At 37.1% G+C, this 18300-nt stretch overlaps 1 protein-coding gene across 1 annotated transcript in view; it reads left to right on the top strand.

Annotated features, from left to right (window-relative positions):
• LOC111156387 (hedgehog interacting protein) overlaps positions 1-18300 on the top strand; it is a 90008-nt gene that overhangs the window by 41470 nt on the left and 30238 nt on the right. Inside the window, exons 5-7 of the mRNA XM_022517234.1 lie at positions 15595-15746; positions 16109-16282; positions 16958-17101. Coding sequence (XP_022372942.1) covers positions 15595-15746; positions 16109-16282; positions 16958-17101 — 470 coding nt within the window. The remainder of the gene's footprint in view (positions 1-15594; positions 15747-16108; positions 16283-16957; positions 17102-18300) is intronic.

The raw sequence follows: 18300 nt of genomic DNA, 5'->3' as shown, positions 1-18300 counted from the left end.
TTTATTTGTCACAAATCTGTGCGAAAGAAGTGGGGAAAGGCTGTTCGAATCATCTTACACAGGCAATAGAAACAAAAAACTTCCATAGCCAAAGAAGAAAAATGAGTCGTCCTTTATCCTGTCCATGCTTTTCTTAACTCCATTTTGATTTGTCTCAGAAAATTACTTAGTTCAAAGGAAACTTAGCTTTATCTATGTTTTAACCAGCTCAGTGGATGGATGCCAAAGTTACTCCAGCATTGATAAGGGCAGTTCTGTCTTGGGCCATTTCCTGCTTCTAGACTGTTCTGGAATGATGTGTGGTATTATACAAAATAATATTCACTATATATTGGAGATTTCTCTATACTAGCTCACATATATCTGTGATAGTCCGCTGTTTATAACATGATGGAAAGATTGCCGGTTTTCCAATAAAAGAAATTACTTTATCATTATATAAAAGTGCGGGCTTCCAGATACCTGGATTTCTAATATTCACATCAACATGGCCTTACGTTTTGGTTGTAAGAAGAAAATCCTTTAAAAGTTTTAAATCATGCATATTAATTCTGATAAATAATTTCGCATTTCCTGAGTCCCTGATTCTCACAATCCAGGCTTAGAGGTGGAACATAAAAGGCAATATGTTTTGTGTGTGGAAATATTTTAAAAAGAGAAGAAAAAAGTACTTTGTTAATATTGCTGATATTTGTGTCCATAATTTGGCTGATGAACTGCTGTTTCAAGAATTTTACTTTTTTTTAACTGTATGATGATTCTTGAAGTATCTATATAGTTTTTGTTAACGTGTTTATGTTTATATTTTCTTCTTTCATATTCAAACATCATGTATTAATACAAACATAAGTATCTTTATTGATATAACTGAATGAGCCTGTGTAAATTTAGATTCCATATACAAGAAGGCCTTTATAAATTGGTTCCTTTATTTGATTTCAAATGATACAAACATACAGACAAACAAGCAGCTTTACTACCAATGCAACATATGAGAAACCACGTGTATCATGCCTCTTTCAAGGTTCTCACCCCCAAAGTCACTTGTCGCACACACCGTCCAATGAGGAAAAAAAATCAAACCTTTTATCTAACTACAGCTTTCCACTTGAAGCCATCAAAATGGAAAAAAATAGTTTTTCCTATTGAAATGAAAAAATTGTAAGTGCTTAGGAGGTATAATTGAATTAGCCTTTTTTAGTTTTTAAAGATTTTATTTATGTATGAGAGAAAGAAAGAAAGAGAGAGAACAGTGGGAGGAACAGAGGGAGAAGGAGAAGCAGACTCCATGCTGAGCACCCAGCCTGACATTGGGCTTGATCCCGGGACCCTGAGATCATGACCTGAACTGAAAGCAAGAGTTGGATGCTTAACCAAATGAGCCACCCACGTGCCCTATCCTTTCTTTTGAAGTTGACCTTTTACTTTTCAAGAGTGACATCTTAGTTTGGGGTTATAGTTCTGACAGGATAGTCAGTGAATGAATGAATGAATGAATGATGATTCATCCCTGATGATCATCTCAAACTCTCAATCCTCCCTTACCTTTAAGAAGAGTATACCTGTTGCCTTCTGTCTCATACATAACTACAAGCCCACCTCTCTGCCGTCTCACAGGAGGAAGAAAAGAGCTGATTGTGAGCACCAAATATGCACCCGCTGAGTGCTAGTAATGGTGAAATTTCATTTTGTGGATTTGTCATTTAAAAAAAAGTCTTGTGGAATAGAAGTTATAATTCAGTTACGGTAGAAAAAACCCTGAAGCTCAAGGGTGTTCTATTACTTTCCCAGAGTCAAACAGCCTGTCAAGTCAGAAGGCAAGGATTCAAGCCCAGCTCTCATAGTGAAGAACCCACATTTGTTCCACTCCATTAATGTGTGCCCTCAGATCCCTAACACTCCCATGGTCAGAAAGCAAATATGGGAGAGTCTCCACACTCTTGTGGAGACTTCTCTTTTCCCAAAGAATTATACTCAATAAAACTCTCTGGGAGATGCTACTTTTCTTTCCTCTGACTTTTCTCCCCTTTCCTTCTCTGCCCCCCACCGACCCAAAGTCTTGGCTTGAATGTATATCTTCACAGAGGTCTTCCCTGACCCCCCTCTCTAAATTAGATTTCCCCTGATAGGCTCTCCCCTAACTCCCTATTCTTTTAGAGTCCTTTTCAAAATTTAATTATGTATTTATTTGAGGGCTCACTTGTTGGAAGTCTCTTTCACCAACTAAAACACAATAGCCGTGGCCATGGCATAGAGTAACAGTGGCTCACATGTACTGAGTACCAACAGCGTGGGGGGCCCAATCTATACTTTCTCCCTTAACTACTCCTGGACAACCTAGGAGACAGGAAATGTCCCTGTTTCGAAGGTGATTAAACTGAGACACAGAGAGGCTAAGTCAAAAAGCTAGCAAGTGAAGGAACCAAGTTCCAAACCCAGGCAACCTGAACCCGTGAGCCCATGCTCTTCAACACAAATGGATAGGAATTTGATGCACCATGACACAGAAGCAACTGGCTTACCATATTTACCCCTGATGACTGAGTGGAGTGCTGGGAATCTGAGAGCAAGGACTGTGCCATCGGAGAGGATAAATGGTAATGACATTACAGGTGTTGCAGAGGGTGGGTGCTGCCCATCAGGAAAGTGGAACCTTTATAAACACTTCATTTGATTTACAACCAGGAACTGTGCATTCAAATGGGAAGCATTCACATGCCATCAGTTTTGTCCAAATTGCTACAGATGTTGAATTATAGACCTTAGAAAACTCTACTTTGTCTTTCTCTCTTTGGCGCTTCCCTCAGTCATCTAAGAACACAGTCTTGGGCCACCTGGGTGGCTCACTGGGTTAAAGCCTCTGCCTTCAGCTCAGGTCATGATCCCAGGGTCCTGGGATCGAGCCCCGCATAGGGCTCTCTGCTCAGCAGGGAGCCTGCTTCCTCCTCTCTCTTTGCCTGCCTCTCTGCCTACTTGTGCTCTCTGTCTGTCAAATAAATAGATAAAATCTTTAAAAAAAAAAAAAAAAAAAGAACACAATCTCATGCAATTTGAATATCAGAAATTTCCCCAAATTCTCCCTTTTGGCCCCCAGTTTTATTATCCCTAAATATTTAAAGAAAATGTGGCATTATATTAAGAATTGTAGGGAACAGATCTTCCTGTGCATTGAAAATTGTCCTTTTGTGACACTTCCATGGAAAAGGTGAATAACCAGACATTGTCTTCCTTAAAATTCATCTTCATGTATTTGAGGCAAGGTACGTGTTCTCAGATTTTTTTTTCTTTTTTGAACTTAAGAAATTCAAGCCTTCCTTTTAGTCTTTCTTTACATTTTTATAATTCGTTTCCTATCTTTAATGTGGATTTTTTCAGGTACCTGAAAAACCATGTAATAACATATGGTTCCCACACTTACTCCATCCTAATGGAAGAGTATCATACTTTCCTGATTACAGAAAACACGGAACTGCAAAAATTTATATTTTAAGTTTTTATATAATTTAACACTCAGGATAGATTTTTCAGAAAAATGTATTAATTGTTTTTGTTCAGAATTAGTATAAATATATAATATGTTAAATATCAAAGAGTTGCTGAATTTGAATATCTGACACATAGCAAAAGGCCGTTTTCTAAATGTTGATTTATAGCTATTGTTACTTTGGAATAGGGGTGGTTTTTCAATGCAAAAATGTTTTAATTGATCATTTTTTAGTTTTTTCGTGTTGCCGAAATCCTGTGTTTTTATCATTTTGCTAGATAGTGATTAATGAAAGTATCAAAGATTCAAAGAATTTGATTTTGCTATTTTGATAAATTGTCAGTTTAATTGACATACAAATTACATATATACAAACCCTACTCAGAAAATAATTTTCAAAGTACCATAATTCTTATATGACCTTGAAGTTGCAGTAATCTATTGTATAACTTTGAAGAGAAGTCACATAGAGGAAATCTCATATTTTCTTAAATTTATTAGTGCTCGTTGGTGGTCTAAATTGTGAAGGCTTTTTTTTTCAAGGTTTCTTTTCAAAGCAATAATCTTACTTAATTGTTTAATGTTTGGTCTCATATAAGTCAATTGAGTTCTTAGAGTAACAATAGGAAATATTTAATGGCAAAAAGCAGTGAAACATGTCTATGAAACTCAAGTGTCCTAGTGTTATATTTCCATATAATGAATTGAAGATAATGCTTTTAGCTGCATGACCACCATATTAGCCACACATCATAAACAATAAATTTGATAAAAGGAAGAGGTCAAATTTATTAAAAACAATTTTGTACCCTTTGTTGTAGTTAAGCATTTATTTTTAATATTGTGATTCTTTCTTTGAAAGCACCCTGAATCTTCCATTTTCAGACAGGACAAAAAGACTTCTCAAGCCACAGAGGTATAGACCAGGTGAAACTATCAAAGGAACATGCTTTATATTTCTAGGTTTAATGTTTAAAACAAAATAGTCAGACTAAAATTTGTACCTCAAAGATGTTAGTTTTAAGGATAGTAAATGAAATTATATTAGTCCATTTTATTTCATTAGTTTTCCAATTAAAGATTCAATATTCCTAATAACTCCATAAAAATCTACTTTTATTCTTACAAACATAAGAACAATTAACTTTCTTAAGATCTTTATTAATAAACAATGAAAAATTATTTTTCCTTATTATAGACCAAGTCATTCTAAGAAAGATATTTCTAAGCTGTAAAACAATAGAAGGACATCTTTTTCCTACTCATCAAGTAAAATTAATTTGGGGACTTTGCAGAAATTTCTAGAAAGTTTTGCCCAAAGTTTATCAATTTAACAATTTTTTGAAAATAATATACTTTAAGAATGATCCTAGGAAGGAATCCCTGAGACAGTATAAGATGGGAAAAAAATGAAAGTCCCCCAAATACAAATATTTCCTTTATTCTTTGGGTATATGTATATTTTTGAGTGGATGTGCATTATCTTATGCACTTTTTGAATAATCTTAAATTCTTCCTTAGCTTATAATTGGATATACAAATTTGAATCTAAATTCAGCATCTTTTCTTCATGTAAGTGCATTGTACTACTCAATATTGTTCTGACTCATTGTCACAGCTTTGTCAGCCAGTATCAAGAATGCATATGTTTTATCATAATCTTGGATGTGTGTTTTTAGATAAAGTTTGTTTTTGGTAGGGAGGAAAGGTCATCGTAATCTGCATCAGTATCATTAGAGAACATTCAAATGTTGGGGTTAATTTCTAAAGAAATCACTTCATGTCTAACCTTAGAGTGTATGAACACTATATGTATTTGTTTAACTAAGAAAAAAAGAATAATCCCACAGTGGCCAATTGAAACATATGTTTCAACTCAAAGATAAAATCTGATTACCTCCAGTCTTGCAAATCATTTATTAATAAGTCATTGGTAATAGATATCATCTAAATCTTTTGAAGAGATATGGAGTGTTCTTTATCAAAGCTATGTGGTAGTCTAGTGGTAAATATAAGTATAAATATGCTTTTCCATGCTTATAGTTTTCTGAAGTCTAAAATTTCTTTGAATGGTAGACAGCAGATAATACTTTCCATACATAATTTAAATGTATTCCTCATCCAATTAAAATGTAGGACTACACATTCTCTATTTCAAAATAACATTCCCTTCCAAAATCTTACTATTTTACAGGTCAGTTGAATTTGAGGATGACTCTTACCACTCTCTCCATTGTAATAGTTAACTTTTATTCAAATACCATGTGGAATTTACAAAGTGATTTTACATTCTTTGATTATCTAAGCAACATTATGAGTGGGAGGAAAGATCCTGAGAAGTTTTCACCTGCCCCATTAAATAACCAAGTAAACCCGCTGAAAGGATTCTTGAGTGTTCTGTTCTATTTTTAGGTAGTATTTTAGTTTTTATGTATGTTTCACTTAAAAATCCAGTAAGAAAAGCAACAACAATAATAATGAATAAAGTAAATAAAAATCCAGTAAGAAATTCCTCCTCCCTCATATTTAAATAATGATTTATTTAATTATTTTAAACCCCTGCTTAACTCACAAAAATATTTGGGTGTTTCACATTGAAAGGGACAGGTAAATTAAAATTTTAAAGCAGGAGAAAAAAGAAAGGAGCACGATATTAAAGGAGGGAAAGAACGAAAGAGGTTCGAAGGAGAATAGAAGTATTCTACAATGGTGGTCATGGGCTTGCTAGAGCTAAATGTGCTCATCTCTTCACATACCAGTCAGTGACATCAACTTGCTGCTTTGAAATTGGCCACGGTGAAAGTACTTACACCATGGAAATATACACGAATCAGGATTTTTTTTTTCCGGATAGTCAGGTATCAGCTGACTGATATACATTGTAAAATGTATACTGATATTCATTGCCCTAAAACTAATTTAACCTTTGTGTTAAAATAACTGGAGTTATAACCTTCATTTTATTCCCTCATAAAGCTTTGGAAATTTAAGTAAAACGGTTTCAGAAATGCCTCAAGCCATGAGCAATGGATACTGATGAGGAAATACAATCTATCCATTGTTTGTTCATTTCTTCATTTAGGAAATAGTTGATGGGACAGTGTCACATAATAGTTTACATTATTTGTCCTTCAGTCACAATCTCTGCTTTGCCACTTGTGGTTGTACATTTTGGACAAGTTATTTAAATCCTCTATGCCTCTGTGTCCTTATCCAGAACATAAAGATAATGACAAAATAGTATTAAACTCTAGAGTTGTTATAAAATTTAAGCAAGATAATGCTTGTAAATTACTTAGCGTGGTCTCTGGCACATAGGAAGAATTCACTGTTACCTTTTATAACGAGGCTTCCAATGTAGGTAAGATTCTTCCCAAGACACCAAAAAGACCAGAGATCCCTGCCTTCCAGCAGCTTGCAGTCTAGTGGAGAATTGGTCTAGTTCCTAATTTACATATCTGACATTTTGCTGTGTCTAACAAGGTCGCTGCCCAATATTTTATCCATTTACAGTTCAGTCTAGAAGTGTGTACTTTTTCAAATCTAAGGTCCAAAAACTATTAAACCGCTAGGTTGTCATATCAAAGTTTAGTATAGCTACAAAACTCTTTTTGATTATCATCTTTATTCATTTTTAATTTCTCATGAATATTCTTGTAGTTTTTGTCAAACTCTTGTTAATTTATTTTCATGTAGCCTAAACACACAGCATAAAAGCTTGGCTTTCTCTAAATGCTTCCAACATCTCTATGAAATTTCCTTCTTCAAAAGAGTGTTTAGAGTCAAGATTTTGCTTTGGAGAATTGATACTTTTTGTAGTTTTATTATTTTGTTATTTCAAATAGATGTTTCACACAGTTTAATTTTATTGAGGCATTTTTTTTTCTTTTAGAGAAGGTGTTTTAAAGAACTGAACTTTGGAATACCACAGATACTATTATCCTGTGACACATATTGAGACAAAAAGAGCCCAGTGTTCAAGCCGTTCCCTGGTATCATAGTGGATTCCTTGGGTAGCACCTATTACAGGTTTTATGGCAACTCACCACAGCCTGGACAAGATAAAAGGTCCAAGTCAATCTACTGTCTAATATGCCATACTATATCAAATATCATAGTTCAAATAGGTGAAAAGCTTAAGGGAAAATAGAAATATGAAATTTCATTCCATCTGACAAATATAAAGTTTATGTAAAATAAATCTTATACATAAAATATTCAGGCCATAATAGTTTTTAAGTACATAATTGAGTATGTTTATATGTTTTTTCCCCCATAGGTGTGAGATATCAAGAAAACATTAATATTTGGAATAAGAAGCAACTAGGAAGCTGTATTTCTAGAAAGAACCACTTCTAGTATCTTTCCTCGGTGTAGGTCGTAACTTAAACCCAGCAAGACTGATTTATTTTGTTTATGTTTGAAAAGAGCGGGGAAGAGAATTGTTGAGGAAAGCTAGTGGTCTAGCGGTTTCTATCCAGAATAGCTCTCATTTGTACTTTTTAAGTCTGTTTTCACATTGGCTTCAGGAGACAAAACGTATAGTCCTGAACACAGATTTGGCATGGACCAATTGCTACATAACAGAAATCATATACTTCATGAGAAACTTCCTAAAAACTCCGAATTGCCGGGTGTCCTCCCGCAGCTTTCCAACCTCATATGAAACAGGTCAGATTTCTTTGTCAGGGAAGTGTGGTAGAGGCGAGCTTGGGTCCTGCAAGCATTTGAAAATTGTGTATACTTCTTGGAGAACTAGAACAGTGGGTGAATACGATGAAACAAAAATACAGCCTTGAAGAGACAAGACAGTGCCTTGAAGAGAATTCAGTTTTCAGGAAACCAAGAGAATAATTAGAGTAAGTTAAAAACATATCTAAAAGAAAAGCCAAATCTGAAAAAATAGGGGACGTTTTAAAAGAAAAGAAGAAAACTATGACTATTATAATAGGTCTGCAGTATATTGTGGCTGCTTTCATTCTCAGAGAATTAAGGTGGAAAAAAAAAACCAACAAAGAGTGAATAATAAAATGACACAAGACATTTTATGGAAATGTTAATCTCTAAGAAAGATTTATATGACAGGAAAACTACCAAATTTTTCCCAAGTACTCTTTAACTTCAATTTCTTCAACAGAGTAGATCATGCTCTCTTTCTCCCTGGCAAGGCGGATGGGCTAATGAACCTCTCAGATTTTCTCTGGAGTGCTTTCTGACACCAAATGAGAGTTTTTGCTCACACCAACCAATTATTCAGCACCAGCTGGGTGTCCAGTAATTTCAATTCTGATGCTAACTATTCAGAGTTAGCCCAGACACTACCAATTGAAGTCTCAGTCCCACAAGACTGCCTCCACTCCCGGGACCAGTTGCAAATAGTGTGCCTAGGCTCTCCACATTTCTGCCCAACTGACTACAAATTCAGGGGTTCCCATAAGCCTCTCCTCAGGCTTACTAACTCACAGAACTCAGGAAATTGCTTTATTAACTTTTACTGGTTTATTATAAAGTCTACAACTCAGGAACAGCCCGATGGAATTGATGCATCGGGCAAGGTATGGGGGAGGGAGGACAGGGCCCTTCATGCCACCATCCCAGCACCTCATTATGTTAACCAACCGGGAGGCTATCTAAACCCTGTTGCGTAGGGGGTTTATGGAGGCTTTATCATTTAATCATTAGATGTGACTGATTAAATCATGTGAGCTGGTGGCTGAACTCAACTTTCAGTCTCTTTTCCCCCCCTGGAGGTTGGAGGGGTTGCTGTAAGTTCCAATCTGCTAATGCTAATCACATTTTTGGCTCCTCTGGCCACCAGCCCTCATCCTAAAGCTATCCAGGGGCCCACCAAGAGTGACTTCATTAGCATAGACTCAGGTAAGGTTGACAGGGGTTTATTGTGAATAACAAAAGACACCCCTGTCATTCAGGAAATTCCAGCTGTTTTAGGAGCTCTGGACCAGGAACCCAGGACAAAGACCAAATATATTTTTCATTATACCATAACTATATTATAAGCTGACTCAGGATCCTTAGGGAACTGACTCCTTCTGAGACCAAGTTATACTTTTGGAATTACTGAAAAGCATTTCTTCTCATCTTTTCCAGGATTTGTGAAGAAACTAATACTCTACAGTATGTTTCAAAACTTATGAACAAAACAAAATAATACAGTTTTAGTGAGCTTGAAATCCTCTAGTTTGTAGAAGTGGCTTGTCTACTGCATTTACTTTTTACCTTCTTTGCATCCTGTGATTAACACAGCAGTTCTGCTTGTGGCAATTCATACGTGTCCACATGTTAACTGATGGTCTTCTACTTCTCCTCCTCCTCAATTCTGAAAGATGTTATTATGTCATCTTAGAGGACGGTGGTTGTTCTTTCATAACTGACAGCCAAGAGAGGGTGCTTGCTGTGACAAAGCTTCCCTGAAATATCTCTGTGAATTCATAGATGAGCTCCACTTGTGCTGAGCTCCACATTTCAGGATGCTCCCAGTAGGATGTGGCTAGGATGGCTCAGGTCGTAAGTAACTTTGGATCCTTTTTGAAAAACAGACTAAAATATCCATGTAGTAGGCAGAATAATGCCTCCTCCCAGAAGATGTCCTCATCCTAATCCCTGGAATATGTTACTTCACATGGCAAAGGGGAATTACGGTTGCAATGGAACTGAGTTGCTGGACAGCACATAGGGAGATTATTCTGGATTATCTGGGTGGGCTCAGTGGCATCACAAATTTCTAAAAGTGAAAGAGGCAGCAGAGGAGGTCTGAGTGGTGCCCAGGAGGCAGATTCATCCCTGTTACAGGCTTTGAGGATGGAGGGAGGAGGACAAAAACCAAGGAGTGCCAGATGGCTTCTAGAAGCTGGAAAGGAAAAGGAAATGGATTCTCCCATAGAGCCTCCAGAAAGAAACACAGCCCTACTGACACATTTATCTTAGCCCAGGGAGACCCATGTTGGACGCTAACCTACAGATTTTAAGATAATAGATTTGTGTTGTTTCAAGCCACTAAGTGATAATTTTTATATAGCAGCAATGAGAAATGAATACATCTGGTATTGTATTTGAACTAACAATTCTCAAATAAACCTACTTCTCATTTCGGAATAGCAAAAGTTTCCAGCCTAAGAGAAGCAAAGGTTTTTGCATGAGGAGGAGCCCATGTTGGTGTCCAAGTTCTCTTGTTCCTTTCCTGGTGTGTAGGAGCACAAAATATAGATACGTGAATAACAATAAGGGAGACATGCCTCCTAATAAAAGTATATATTTTATAAACAGTTTAAAAAATATCACCTCACTATTCTTATATTAATTCTCAGAAATTCCTTTATTATTAAGAGACCACCAATTCTACTAGAGGTCTTCATTCACATCTGTGTCATATGCATAAAATAAATTGGAAGATGGTCTTATTGTTTGCAGAAACCCAACCTAACATTCTTCATGTAATTTAGATTTCATAAAACCAAGCTTTTTTTTCTTTTCCTTACAAAGTTTTAGAGTGGAGAAACCTTGGGTGCTAATATACTAGTTAGCCTGTGTGTCCAAAGTTACCCAGAATATGTATTTACTCCCTTTAATACTTGTTTTTCGGGCTGTGTGCATTTCTAATAGTGTAGCCATGTTTAACTCTCCCCCTCCCCCACACCCAAAAATCAACATCATGAAGAAGTTTGGTGAGAATGAAACAACAAAAAACTTACTTTGTTATCTGACTTTGTTATCTGTTTTCATGTATACTCTTATCTTTTGAGGGACAGAGAATTGTTCTTATCCCTGGTGCCAAGTACAATGCCTAACACATAGTAGGTATTTGATAAATATCTGTTCAACGAATATCAAATACAAACTTCTTTTTTTACAAAGACTACATATAACAAGGCATATCATGAACTTAACACTGCATTATTTCATTTAATTTACATTTCATTGCTTTCTCAATACCATAAGGCCGTTCTGTAGACTACCAAACTTGAAGCTAGTCCCTTGCCAAAGGGTTACTAAGAAAAAGTAAGGAGAAGTGAGAAATGGTGCTTATAGTTCAGTGCTGCCCGGTCTTGTTTCCTAAAATATATAAGCTAGCGTTCCCTGAAAAGATTAAGGCAAATTTTAAAGATAGAGCTCAGAAAAAATTGACCTTAGCCACATTGAAAGTATGAAGGGAATGTTTTCCTTAAAAATCATAATGAAAAACCATGCCCACAATGTCTCTTAAAAAAAGAATCTTTATATATATATAATATTTATCTTACATATTATATATATTATATAATCATTTTATCATTACCTCTCTTATTCTAATAGATATTTCCATTTTCTTCAAAGAAGAGGAATATTCTTGGTCAATCAGTGAGAACTCTGATGTGTTCATCAGGGAAGAGTTTGTCCCAAAACTATAGGACTACATCTGATCTTGTACTCACATTAAATTCATCAATACTCTCTGGGGTTTTTTACTCTTTTCTGTTGAGCCTGCAAAATTGCTCCTGAAAGCTGAATGATAACTAGAATGGCAGTTAATTACTTATTTAAGGTCTCTTAAGAGAGTTTTACGATTTACTCTGAAACATGGGTCAATTCAAAGTATGCAAGGACATTATTTTCAAATCATTCAACTATCTGATTTTGATAAGTCATTTGTGCTTGGTGTGGTGCTGCCCAGAAGTTGATGCACTCTGAGAATGCTAAGCAGAGGTAAAGGAAGTGTCCTGTGGTAGGTAGCCTATGATGCTTGGGTGAAGTTTCAGTCAGTGAACTTTAAAAAAAAAAAAGAAAAAGAAAGGCATTAGCCCCTAACTAAGAGAACCCTAAAGTGTTATTTGTAAATTACTTGCCAATTTCTAGCACTGATGTACATTCCCAGAAACACAAGGTGCACATCAAGCATTCAGTATAAATAATAGAGTACAGAGTATAATGGGCACGTTTTGATAAATTACAGCTTTTCACATGAGTCAGGATAAGCATTTTGGACATTGGTTAATGTTTCCAAAAGTATAATGCTAGAAGTCAATGTCCCTGAACCATGACTCTCCCGTTTGCCATTCTGTTAATTGTCTTTCTCCCTGTTCAGCCAGCTTGACTGAACTAATCACTAGAGGTTCATTCTCCCTGATGCTCACTAGAAACAATTTGATAATTTGACATTTCTGGAAGCAGTGCATGATTTTCATTCCATAAAGCTACACATAATTGAGGTAAGAGGGAAGGAAGAAGAGTCAATAACGTTAGTAACATTAGCCCAAGGGCTTTCCCCTGAGAGTTGGTCTGGCTGGTTTGCCCTGCTTTCTGGCACCAATGCTCAGGGTCTCAGGCTGGGCACTTCCCTGGTGAAGACCATAGTTGAAGCAACCAGAGAGCCCTGGAGGCCTCAAATGTCTGCATTGCAGACTCTAGCAGACCTTGCTCCAAAATTAAACCTTTAATGCCCAATCAACCTGTTTCTCCATATAAATCTTGAAAAATGGCCCCTACCTCAAATGTACGTTTGCATTTGAGAGGTAAATCATGATTCGTCAGTCACATACTTTAAATCGAAGATGTAACTCTGAAGGCCAATTCAAGCTAAACGTGAGCCTATAGATACTTGAATCTCCTGACAGTGGTGATACATCCCCCCTTCTCAATCTCTGAACATCTAGGAGTCATGTTACACTACAGAGTTTACAAAGCTAATTTCGGGAGACATTCTAGTATATTTACTTAATACATTAAACTTTTCATCAATATAGTTATGAAAGTGAGTATTTCTCTGAAATAACTTAAGAATCAGTCATGTTTCTAAGCCAACCAGATCACTACTTTGTGCCTCAAAGCGACTTTAAAATTACGAAATCATTTGTCATAATCAAACAAATGTAAATCCTACGACCTGAAAAATTCAGAATTATGGACTTTCTAAGATTCCATTTTAAATTTATTTTCTGGTCATTCACATGTCTCATTCTTTTTCTGTATTTGGCACTTCAACAAATGCCAGTGATGCCCCCAAATTCATTCATGTGATAGGTGACTCTCTAAAGTGAACCGTTGTCTTCTGTCACTTGTGGATTTGTTTAAATCTCTTTCCCTATCTTTCTACAATACCTGAATTCTACATTCCTAATTCCCGAAAAGCAGCTAGCAAATTCTAAGCCATGCTGCTCTCCAACTCAAATTGTATCTCAAATGATTTGATTAAAAACTACAAAAGAACTACTTTCAGCAAAAGCTTCTTATAGTTGGAGCACAAATATTTGTGAAGTGGGCACAAAGTCCTTATCCTGCACTCACAGCTGTAAAGTGAAATACGCTCGGAAGAGGAATTAATCACAAACTAAATCCCACCCCTCGGCTTTTTTATCCGTCAAAGAGGTTTAAATGTGCTTTTCTACAATCAGTCTTAGTTATGCATCCCAGCTTTCAATGTCTCATAAGAGGAAATATTTGTTTAATGCAAATATTAAAAAACAGCAACATCCAATCAATATTAAAATCACTATAAGATAATCTGAAAAACAAAGGTTCATTTCCATTAATCATATCATTAGGTCCTAGATCCATACCGTTCAGGGAGATTGTCTTCATTGAAATTCCTACCAAGCGTATTGTGACATGCAAATGAAGAGGTTGACTTTTTTGACACTCAAATAATGCTTTGGTAGTGCTCTGGCTATTTGTATCCATTTTAGTATTTACATGCTCTTAAAGTTTGGATGTCTCCACTTTGGATGGCATATATCTGAAGCAGTTTTTCTCTAATCCAGGAGATAAATCAAGCAAAGTTTACTTTAAGTGAGCTTTGATGCCTAAACCTTTAAACTCTTCAATCCATGTAGAATCCAAACCACACCCACTCTTAGTTTTGGTAGCAACACATGCTCTTTTTGGGGACAAGAGCATGAGGGTGCTTCCATTACTGAGCATGACCTTGTGAAGTCACAGTGCTGGAGATCATCTCCCTCCTGTAAGACGCCTATGGGGTCACTTCCAGCTGTTGGCCACAGGAGACGTGGTGTGTAATGCAGTCATGTGGGTAAGGTGATGTCCTAGCCGCAATTGCTTCATAGTTTCCATGACACACCGTGCGCCGGTTTGGATAACTCCTCAGACTACAGAGAAAGAGCTCCCTGGCTTTTTAGACTTTGAACTTTAAAACTCTGATCTAGATAATTTCAGATACTTTAATTTCATTATAGAAACCCCTAGACTACTTGTGGGATAAAACAAATGCTCAGACCATATTGAGTTTCATCAAGCTGAATTAGCAGAAAATAAAGATAAAATGCCTTTCTATTTAAGAACATGATGATGTTTTAATTGTTACAGCATTTGGCATGCCTAACGTATACAAACCTTGACATTCATATAATAACAAAGAAAGTTGTTTGGGATCTTTCTTTTATTTCCTAGTGTCCCCTTTCCTCTCTAGTATTTCTCCCACCCCCATGCCAGCCCTGGTTTTTAGCCTCCTCCGGTTTCTCCATCCTTCTATAAAGAAAAGCTCTATGCTGTGAAAGATACATGTAAAAATACCTCATTCCTATGTAGATAGGCCAAGGCTGCTTATTACCTAGTTATGATGAACAGACCACCATCGTTGTGACAACTGATGTAGATGCCTCCAGGGTAAAACAAAGGTTTACATATTACACAAGCAATTTAACTGTTTTCTAAACATATTGCCAAGACAGTGGGAGTTGGCAGGCCACACTGTGTTTTAGGTCTAGGAGACTTGGATTAGAAGTGACTGCTGATTATGAACCTTTTTATTTGTTTTCTATGAACTACAAGCAACTAGTAACCCGGCAAAGAATTCTGCATAGCACTTAAACTTGTCTCCCTAGCTTCCCGAGATTGCACACACAAATCACTTGACAAAAGTGGGGTAAGGGTCTTGTGCCTAGATAACCACACAAGACAATTGTCTTGTTCTAACCCTTAAAGAGTTCCGCAAAGTGAAATGTTTTATAATCCTTTTTTGTGCAGTAGGCAAGGAAGAAAAGAAAAGAGTTTGGGCAAAGATTATCCAGAAGAAAGAAAGAGACTCTTTTGGGGTTCCAGTTGAAACACAATAAAGAACATAATTAACTTCACAATTCTTTGTGTTTTTCATTTGACTGCAGGGAGGAGATGAAAGAGGTCTGCTAAGCCTTGCATTCCATCCCAATTACAAGAAAAATGGAAAGCTGTATGTGTCTTATACCACCAACCAAGAACGATGGGCTATCGGGCCTCATGACCACATTCTTCGAGTTGTGGAATACACAGTATCCAGGTATCACTAAAATGCCCCGCGACATATTTTTCAGTTTTATTTTCTCATTTTCTCTTCCTAATTATTTTAGAAGTTAAGGTGACAGTAATTAAGCCACAATCTCCACCTTGCTGAAACCCGCATAGAACTGAGAGAAATGGTAGCTTTGACACTTTTCCTCAGTTATCTTTCAGCTTACATGCTCCTTCTAAAACATAGAAAATAATGTCACTTATCGGAAATTTTTATTAGATCCATTTCAAGCATACGTTTCCTTATTTGCATACTAAGTGCCTCCTCCCCTATTTGTGTACGGTGTACTTTCCGGTGGATTTACCTTACAGCTTTAACAATTACGGTGTTGCTTCCTCCCTACAATGTAGAAAAAATCCCCATCAAGTTGATTTGAGAACAGCCAGAGTATTTCTTGAAGTCGCAGAACTCCACAGAAAACATCTAGGAGGGCAACTGCTCTTTGGCCCTGACGGCTTTTTATATGTCATTCTCGGTGATGGGATGATCACACTGGATGATATGGAAGAAATGGATGGTTTAAGGTAAAAAAGAAAAAAAGTTCCCCTTGACATTAAAATGTTTTTAAATGCCAGTCCAGGGCAAAAGGCGTGAGGGCCAGTGAGTTAAGAACTGTCTTTGGGAAGAAAAATAAATAAATAAATAAAAAGACTTGTCTTTGAATTATGTCGCCTTGGTTAACTATTTAACTTCTGTTATGGATGTCTGCATTTATTAAATGATGAGGAAGTCTGTCTTTCGCTGGTGGTGTATTTGGAAGTCGCTGTTCCCAGATGTTGGAAAGTGCATTAGTGCCGCGTGGGTTGCGGGATACACAGCCAGGGGAACGTGCAGCTCTCTGCGCATGCTCTGCGCTGCAGCTTGTGCCACCTGCTGGCTGGACTCCCAGGCTCCAGGGGCGCTTGGGCAGGCGCGGGAAAGGCGTGGACCGGCAAAAGAGAAAGAACAGCTGCAAAATGCGGCACGCGGTGGATGCTGCAGTCCTCGGCCACCATCGAGCTGCGTGGCGTGCTGACGCTTGTCTGAAACCAACCTGCCCCTGGTTTCGTTGCCCATGATTCGGAATTTTGTAACTTTAATATTTTCGTCTCAAAGGAGGAAATGGTTCTTTGGACTGTAGAGCAACCTCCCCACATTTGGTTTAGGTGAAATATGTAACAAAGGCAGAAAACACTGAACCTTGTCCTCCAATTTCTCAGTGATTTCACAGGGTCGGTGCTCCGGCTGGACGTGGACACGGATATGTGCAACGTGCCTTATTCCATACCGAGGAGCAACCCGCACTTCAACAGCACCAACCAGCCCCCAGAAGTGTTTGCACACGGCCTGCACGATCCAGGCAGGTGAGAACACAGTCTGTACCGCGCCCCCCCCTCCGCCCCCACCCGCCTGCTCTAAAGCCGGGCTGGGATTCGGGAACTGGGAAAAGAAAGAGGGGTCCACACACAGAGCATCCACGGGTGATGTCCAAGGTTTAGCCTCCAGAAATCACACCAGCCCATTATCTGAGCACTCTTTTCTTCTATTACTGCATGAAGCAGATGAGAAGGCAGATTGGACATACCGAAAAGAACAAATTCATGGAGAAAAATTCCTTTAAGGTTCTGGAGTGTTATTAGATAAACTCTGTTGGACCAGTGTAATGATTAAGACTTCAGTTCAAATTTAGAGAGATAATAAACTTTCTAAATTGTCTCCTTAAACCCCTCTAAATGAAATTTTCCGTACACATTAATTTTTTAAAATTTATTTCTATTTATTTTAAGATTCATTTATTTGAGAGAGGAGAGGAGGGGCAGAGGCTGAGGGAGAGTCTTAAGCAGATTCTGTGCTGAACTCCGAGCCCCACACGGTTTGCCATCTCACAATCCTGAAATCAATACACTGGGATCATGATCCTGAGATCATGACTTGAGCTGAAACCAAGAGGTGTTCCATTTCCATACACATTAAATGGGGGTGGTAATAGCAACCTTGCAAGAAGGCTATAATGATTTATTACAAATCTAGAAGTAAAGCACAAAGTAGAGTGCCTGACACACATGGTAGGTTTTAAATAAATTACAGGTCTTATCATAGCTTTACTTAACATACAATGGTACAGTATCAGTTTGTAAGGACTTGAGTTCAACGTTAACATTTTTTCCCTTGAAAAAAAAATTATAATCTAAAGGAATTCATATTGATTGTTTACTATAATGAACTATAAAGAAAGGAGTATTAGGATGTAGAGTGAGAAATTTGGGGTATACTTTTAAAATGCTATGAAGTATATTATAGCAATTCTATGATGAAAGCTTCATCCAATCTGTGGTCCCTTATTCATACTATGGGATATTTGGCCACATTCATTCATTTACTAGCCTAGTTATTATTGCTATTTAATGTTTATTGAGTGTTCACTATGTGCAAGGTGAGTATTTCTTGAACTTTTTATTTTTATAATCCCTCATGCCCTTCATCTCCCCTCCATCAAAGTCCAAGTCTACAGTTCATTTCCTTTTTGGCATCTCAGCAGATCTTAAAATCTGTGCGACAGGGA

The sequence above is a fragment of the Enhydra lutris genome, unplaced genomic scaffold (genome assembly GCF_002288905.1).
Source record: "Enhydra lutris kenyoni isolate GAN:26980312 unplaced genomic scaffold, ASM228890v2 scaffoldscaffold3, whole genome shotgun sequence".
NCBI classification, from domain to species: domain Eukaryota; kingdom Metazoa; phylum Chordata; class Mammalia; order Carnivora; family Mustelidae; genus Enhydra; species Enhydra lutris.
Note: the sequence above shows the minus strand (reverse complement) of the source record. Positions and strands in the feature narration are given on the sequence as shown.